The 7,425-nt window shown below is 33.1% G+C and overlaps 1 protein-coding gene across 1 annotated transcript; it reads left to right on the top strand.

Annotated features, from left to right (window-relative positions):
* The first annotated feature begins 349 nt into the window (after window positions 1-349).
* Window positions 350-6,793, top strand: LOC119689179 (succinate dehydrogenase [ubiquinone] flavoprotein subunit, mitochondrial-like). The gene is made up of 2 exons (XM_038103989.1): window positions 350-387; window positions 4,745-6,793. The coding sequence occupies exon 2, from the start codon at window positions 4,775-4,777 to the stop codon at window positions 6,752-6,754; it is 1,980 nt and encodes a 659-aa protein (XP_037959917.1). The 5' UTR covers window positions 350-387; window positions 4,745-4,774; the 3' UTR covers window positions 6,755-6,793.
* Window positions 6,794-7,425: the final 632 nt, after the last annotated feature.

The following is a 7,425-nucleotide window of genomic DNA, read 5'->3' as shown; positions in this document are numbered from 1 at the left end:
AGCCGTTTCGGAGGAGTACGGTAACTAACATTTTGACAATGTTAATTTTATATATAAGATTATATCCGAAGTTAAGATTTTATGTATTAGGTAGGCAATATGGTCGCTCAGCATCTTTAGGGATCATTTTGAAACTCGATGATTATTCTTGACATATACCCGACAATTAAATCACTATGTTATCACTATGTTAATAGTCTCGTGCATTATTAGTCGATGAATATATATATAATGCATTGCATTATATGTCAATAAAAATTTGTTTATTCAGTTAATAAAAAAAATTTGTATAAATAGTTAATGAATAGTTGAGATTTTATATTTGTTAAAATATCATTATTAACGCAGCTGATATTTGTTATTAATAAAAAAGCCTGGGAATTTCAGGTAAGTAATAGTAACTGCAGTACTAATTATTTTCATATATTTGGTAGATTTCTTTATTTCTATCTGTGGATAGAAATATGTTTGAGTAAAAGGCAGATATGTTATCATTTTCTACTTTTATTCTGTTCTTCTTATTTCTATCTAATAGATACAATTTTGCTCTGTACAAAATAAATAGGTTGATTAATCCTTATTTGGTTTATATTTGTGCTTGTTGAAAAATACTTTAAGTGACCAGCCACCACAGTTGCCCGGGCATCACTAGTGGTGCTTGCATGTGTTGGGTGTGTGGCGTACCCCAATGTGTGGTACAGCCGCCAGGGAGGAGCTTCCGATACGTCTGAATTAACTGACTTTCTACTGAAGGCATGGGTTCATATGCACTAAAGTGGAGGTGATGGAGCTTCAATCTGACAATTGGGCAATTGGAGATCTGGGAACAACACATCATTTTCCATAAGTTTGTGTCTATAGTCCAACTGCTATTATTATTCTTAAGTTATCTTTTGAAAGTTAAGCGGATGTAAAGTCAAGAAAATTTTAACTGAAATTTTTATACATTTTTGAACATTGATATGGTAAAGCTGTCGCTTCGTTAAGAGAAAGGTAGACCCTTCTACGCTGGCTACCACTTCCTATTATATTGAAAATGTGTTTACAGTTGTATTTTAGAGAAGGTTTTTCAAATATCTATTACCACCCGTACCACTCATATGTGTAACATATAAATAAATCTCACTTGTTAAAACTCTTACTTAATACCATATACTTCTCCCTTTACTCCTTTTTGTGACTCCAACCAACTCCATTTTTTGTCATCCATATTGTCACAAAACCGACAATGACCATAAAAAGCTTTTAAATCAATACAAATTTGTTTTGATTTGTTATGGAAGCGAAATTTTATTGCATTTTTCTGTGACAACAGAAACGAGGAAAGTTAAATCCGCGAGATTTATGTAGTCGAAAGATTTATAAACAGAAATCCGCGAATTTGTGGCAATTTTTGCAAAATTTATTACTAAGTCCAGTGCACCCCATAATTGTGAACTCCGTGAATGCCGAGATGGAGTGAGAATAGGAGTGCATGTTGGGTACTGCGTTAAGTGCTTTTGGAACGCATAAATCACGTTTTGTGACAAACTTAGTACGGCAGATTGCGTCGCGTATCGAATTGCGTACACCGGATAAATTCGCTGTGATCAAATTTATTTGCACTGTTTTAGGCGCGTAACAAACAATCAAATTAAAGTGGATTAACGGTAGCCAATTGTGGTCACAGAGTGCCAAAGTACAATTTTGTTGGCAAAGTGCAAGTGCATCAGTGCATCAATGCTGTTAAGCTGCGCTTTGTGTTGATGGCATTTTAATTAGTTTTAGTTGTGGCAACGAAATTGCTTAAATTGACAACTAAGTTGGTTTTGCGTTTTGGAGAAACTTCAACTAAATTAGAAGAAATTGTTTTAATACCATTCAGTTGATGACAAAAATTAAATTAAAATGGTTTCTGTTTATGTAATATAATTTATTTTCGTGCACCTAACTTTAAATAAGACTATAGTAACATATTTTTTTTTATTTGCTTTAATTTGAACCAACTAATATCCGTTGAGACTTATCTCCGAGTTTTCCGTTTATTTCAAAATTCTTTAATAAGTGGCTTACTAAAGCTATTTGTTTGGCATTTGCTCATTTAGACGCTTAAATTTTTACTTCCTTTAATCCCTCTCAGACCGTCGACCATAAAAAGGCACTACAATTAAGAAAATTACAAAATCGCTTGGATTTCTAATTACGCCAACTCTTAAAAACTTCTTAAGTCTTCTTTTTTGTACTTTTCAATTATATTTTTATGTGCATTCGTATTTTTCTTAGTAATTTTATTATTTGTTTTTACAGTTTTTAATTTTATAACTGATTTAAAATGCATAAAGCGAAAACCCGAATATAATCCGAATGGATTCTTTCTTATTATGAGCATCCAAACCCAAATTATCTTAAATAATTTTACGACATTTGTTTCAAATTAAACTTTTGACTTTCGGCACACTTCTTTCTCTCATCCAAATTCTAAAGCAACCACATTTTTCTGCTTCCTAAGGAACATTTGAAACATTCTTTTTAATATTTGATGCATTGCCACTCTGTAATTATCTGCTTCAAAATTTCCAATTAAAATTAATGAAATATTTTTAATGCGAGCAGACATAAAATATATCACGGAAATTATCAAAATGTCCACATTATTACTGCGATATTCTATTGAGACTACAAAGACAGCGGTGGTGACAGTGACGGAGTAATTATTATCACGAAGGATTTCAAAAATTATTTACCCCCTCAACCTTTCACACACAATAAGGCCAGTTTGGGGTCACAAAAGCGTTGTCTTTAACGAACACAAAAAATCTCCCCAATTTTAAGTAGCTGTGGTGTCAGTCTCTAAGGAATTTTTTTAATTATTATGGAATTCTTCAGAGGAGTTGACGCGTTGATTTCTGATTTGAAAAACATTTCAAAAATTTTTTAACTAAATTCTGGTAATACGCAAAGTCAGACGTCTTACATGAGTGCTTTGAATGCAAAGAAAGTTATCCTTCCATAAGCAAAAACAAATTGTGATCAAAAATATATGGAAAGTTTTAAATTTTCGTATACTGTTTGAATTCTGTGTTGTATTGGTTGCACTGTTGTACGTGTTACATGTCAGGCCTTCACGATGTTTAGTTTGTTTTAGACGGGTGAATGAGCATGTCTTACGTTTGTGTCTTTGGCGATTTTCTAACAGGTGAGAATCATTTCAAATATCAAACCATGCCTTTGGTGCCAATACTATTTCACAGCAATCTATTTTTCTGAACAGTGTATATGTTCTCAAAAGGTCATAAAGGCATAGAAACTGACTGAAATGTGGGGGTCTTAACACCCATCAACGATATATAATATATCTTTTATATTTTGATAATAAAATATTATTATCAAAGGATTTTTAAATATAAATTATATGCCATTGTAATTGCAGAAAGAGCTAAAGACCTAGCAATGATTTTGAATTTGTTTTTAAGACCTAGCTATGGCCTTGAGCTACTTGACCGTGGCTTAAGTACATGTTCTCAAGTAAACTTACTTCGAAGAAAACCACTATAATTAAATATATATGTTTTGTTAAAATTAGAAGTTGTCATTATATTTTGTTCACATCTCATAAATTAAAATCAAAGTACCAGAGCTTATATTCTATAATAGGCGTATTCTTTTGTAAGCATATCGTAAAAAAGCAACTGTTTACTTTAAAAATAACTTAAAAAACAACAATACTGCTGGCTTATTTAGTCCAACTTCTTTGAAATAGCTTAACTAATAAGCAGTTCGAATCGCATGGTTACCAAGACTAAAAATTCGTCTATTGTGAATGATTTTTGGAAGTACGTACAAAATTTCGAATAACTGTCAATATATGATTTTGTTATTTATTCGTATTTCGTGCAGTTATTATTCGTACTTTTTACATATTATTTAAGTGTTAAAAATTATTATTCATTTTCGAAACTAACTTAAAAGTTGTATATTTTACAAATACGTGTATGTCTGTATTTGGATATATAAACCTGTCAGGCATCAACACAAAAATTTCCAATTTTACCAGAGTTGCCAATACTAGATATCATGATTCTTGTGTCCGAACCTCCAGTTATCTACTTACTGGAGCTTCGTCATTGTCATGGCTCCTTAACCATTTTCATGGTTATAAACCCATGGCTTCAGTGGACACGGTGAAGGCTAATCATCGGAGACACGTCAGAAAAATATTGAATACTTAGTCCTACAAATTATAATCTATGTGATAGTGTACCTTACTTTCAAACGTAAAATGATAAATATTAATGTATGAATATATAATATACGCATACCTAATTATATACGAAAAAGTTTATAAACATATGAATATATATATATAACCATAAGGATATAATTAAAAAATAATTAAATCATAAAAATATAGGTTAGGCTAGGTTATGCTGAAAAACAAAAAAATGTGACTAAATACTAATTAAATTCTAATAGAAATATACAATTAAATAATATATATAATTAAATGCAATAAAATATATAAATAAATAAATAAAACATAAAAATATAAAAATGGATATAAATCAATGCTTCCCCACAAATCGTATTCTACATGTACATCAAAGAACACAGATACATTATTTAGAGCAACGTCAAATTTGAATATTTTTAATAAAAAATTTGATTTAAAAATTGAAGCATTCCTTGATTTTTATGATTTAAAATTATTTCTATAATTTGAAATTGAAAAGAAAATCAAATCAATTAACAATTTCTCTTATCTCAGTTTTTTAGAAACAACTCAATTGACAGAAAAATGCAATTCTTTTCAAATCTCGCAAAGGTCAAGACACCACTAATGTTTCGTCTGCCTCAAAAGCAGCAAATGCAGAAACAGTTCGTCCATATTGGAGCAAATATTAATGAAGGTGTCAGAAAAAAGTCGTCGTCTTCTTCACGCACCTATGAAATAATTGACCATGCTTACGATGCAATTGTGGTTGGAGCTGGTGGTGCAGGTTTGCGTTCTGCTTTTGGTCTCGTAGCACATGGCTTTCGAACTGCGGTAATAAGCAAAATTTTTCCCACACGTTCGCACACAATTGCCGCACAAGGTGGAATTAATGCAGCATTAGGTAATATGGAAGACGACAATTGGCGTTGGCATTTCTACGATACGGTCAAAGGTGCTGATTTTCTTGGTGATCAAGATGCTATACACATGATGTGCCGTGAAGCGCCGAAAGCTATTGTGGAATTAGAAAATTATGGCGTACCCTTTTCACGCAAAACAGATGGTAAAATATATCAACGTGCATTTGGTGGTCAAAGTTTGGATTATGGTAAAGGTGGTCAAGCACATCGCTCGTGTGCTGTGGCAGATCGCACCGGGCATGCTGTCCTGCAAACACTCTATGGTCAATCATTGCGTTATGATTGCCATTATTTTATTGAATACTTTGCATTAGATTTGATTTTTGAAGATTGCGGTTGTCGTGGCGTTATGGCTTTATGTATTGAAGATGGCACTATACATCGTTTTCGTGCTTGGAATACCGTCATTGCTACTGGTGGTTACGGTCGCGCTTATTTCTCAACAACTTCGGCACACAGTACTACTGGTGATGGTTTCGGTTTGATTACACGGCGTGGTTTGCCTCTACAAGATTTGGAATTTGTACAATTTCATCCCACTGGGGTTTATGGTTCCGGTTGTTTAATTACAGAGGGGAGTCGTGGTGAGGGCGGCTTTTTAGTCAATTCGGAAGGCGAACGCTTCATGGAACGCTATGCTCCCAGTGCTAAGGATCTAGCAGCTAGAGATGTTGTCTCGCGCGCTATGGCTATAGAAATTTTAGAAGGTCGTGGTACTGGTCCCGAAAAAGATCATGTGGATTTACAACTTATGCATATTGATCATGAGGTGATTAAAACTCGTTTGCCTGGTATCATGAATACAGCAAGAATTTTTGCGGGTGTTGATGTGATGAAAGAACCAATACCGGTATTACCAACTGAACATTATAATATGGGTGGCATACCGACTAACTATCGTGGACAAGTGCTTACAATAGACGATGCTGGAAATGATGAATTAATTGAGGGCTTGTTCTCATGTGGTGAGTGTTCCTGTAGTTCTGTGCATGGTGCTAGCCGTTTAGGTGCAAATTCCTTACTTGATTTACTGGTGTTCGGAAGAAGCTGTGCTAATGCTATTGCTGAATGCCATAAGCCTTCAACACCTCCACCAGAAATGAAAGAAAATGCAGGCGAGGATTCTATTGAAAACATTGACAAATTAGTACATAACAATGGCAAACACACAACATATCAACTTCGCTTAAGAATGCAACGAGCAATGCAAAAATACGGTGCAGTCTTTCGTGATGGTCCTGTACTGTTGGAAGGAATGAAAGTAATGCGTGAAATATTCAAAGATTTTAAGGATGTCAAAATTGCTGACAAGTCTAGAGTTTGGAATACGAATTTAACGGAAGCTTTGGAATTGCAAAATATGCTAGCTATTGGTATGCTTACCATTGTAGCAGCAGAAAATCGCAAAGAATCTCGTGGTGCACACGCAAGAGAAGATTTCAAGATGAGAATTGATGAATTTGATTATAGTAAGCCTACCGAAGGTCAAACGGCTAAGCCATTTGAAGAGCACTGGCGCAAACATACATTGCTTTGGTTGGTAGACGATGAAGGTAAAGTTTTTATACGCTACCGTCCGGTCATTGATCACGTCTTGGATGATTCAGTCAAAGCAGTTAAACCATTTATACGCAAATATTAAAATAATTTTTATTCATTTTTCGTATATTTTCATTCGTATTATTTTTAAAATAACTGTTTTATTTAACAATTAATGATTAACAATTATAAATTGTTACCAGTTCATCAGTTACTATTTTTTAAATAGTTTAATACAAAGATTGGAATTGTGATAAACGTCTTTTTGAATTTTTGTAAACTTTGTAAATTTTGATGTTGTTAATTGGCATTTTGACTTTGGCTTATTTTATGATACATTCGAAAGAGGTTGAACACTAAGTTTGTGAATACTCGTTTAGTGAAGAGGATTGGGGTTCGTAGTGATAATAATTAATGCAGTAAGAAATCTTCAATATACGTGTTTCTTGTAGTTAACAGGGTTTAGGATTTTTTTTATGTATTACTAATTAATATGCAAATTATCTATTCATCTTTTAGTTTTTATTTGAAAAATAAGATCTTATAAAGTACTTTAAACTAAGCAAATGTTACCAACTCATCGGCAGGCGCTGTAAACTGTCAGTCTATGAAAAACTAATATTTATAAATAAATACTGAAGGACTTATAACACACAATTCTAGAATTGTACCAACAAGCAATGTTTTGCAACTGTCCAATGCCTTTAAATTAAAGTGCTGCGATACATCGTAAATGCTCCTTACTACAACAGAAACAGTGATCTCCATCGTGAC

The sequence above is a fragment of the Teleopsis dalmanni genome, chromosome 1 (genome assembly GCF_002237135.1).
Source record: "Teleopsis dalmanni isolate 2A chromosome 1, ASM223713v2, whole genome shotgun sequence".
Lineage (NCBI taxonomy): Eukaryota > Metazoa > Arthropoda > Insecta > Diptera > Diopsidae > Teleopsis > Teleopsis dalmanni.
The sequence above is the reverse complement of the archived record's forward strand: the minus strand, read 5'-3'. Positions and strand labels throughout refer to the sequence as shown.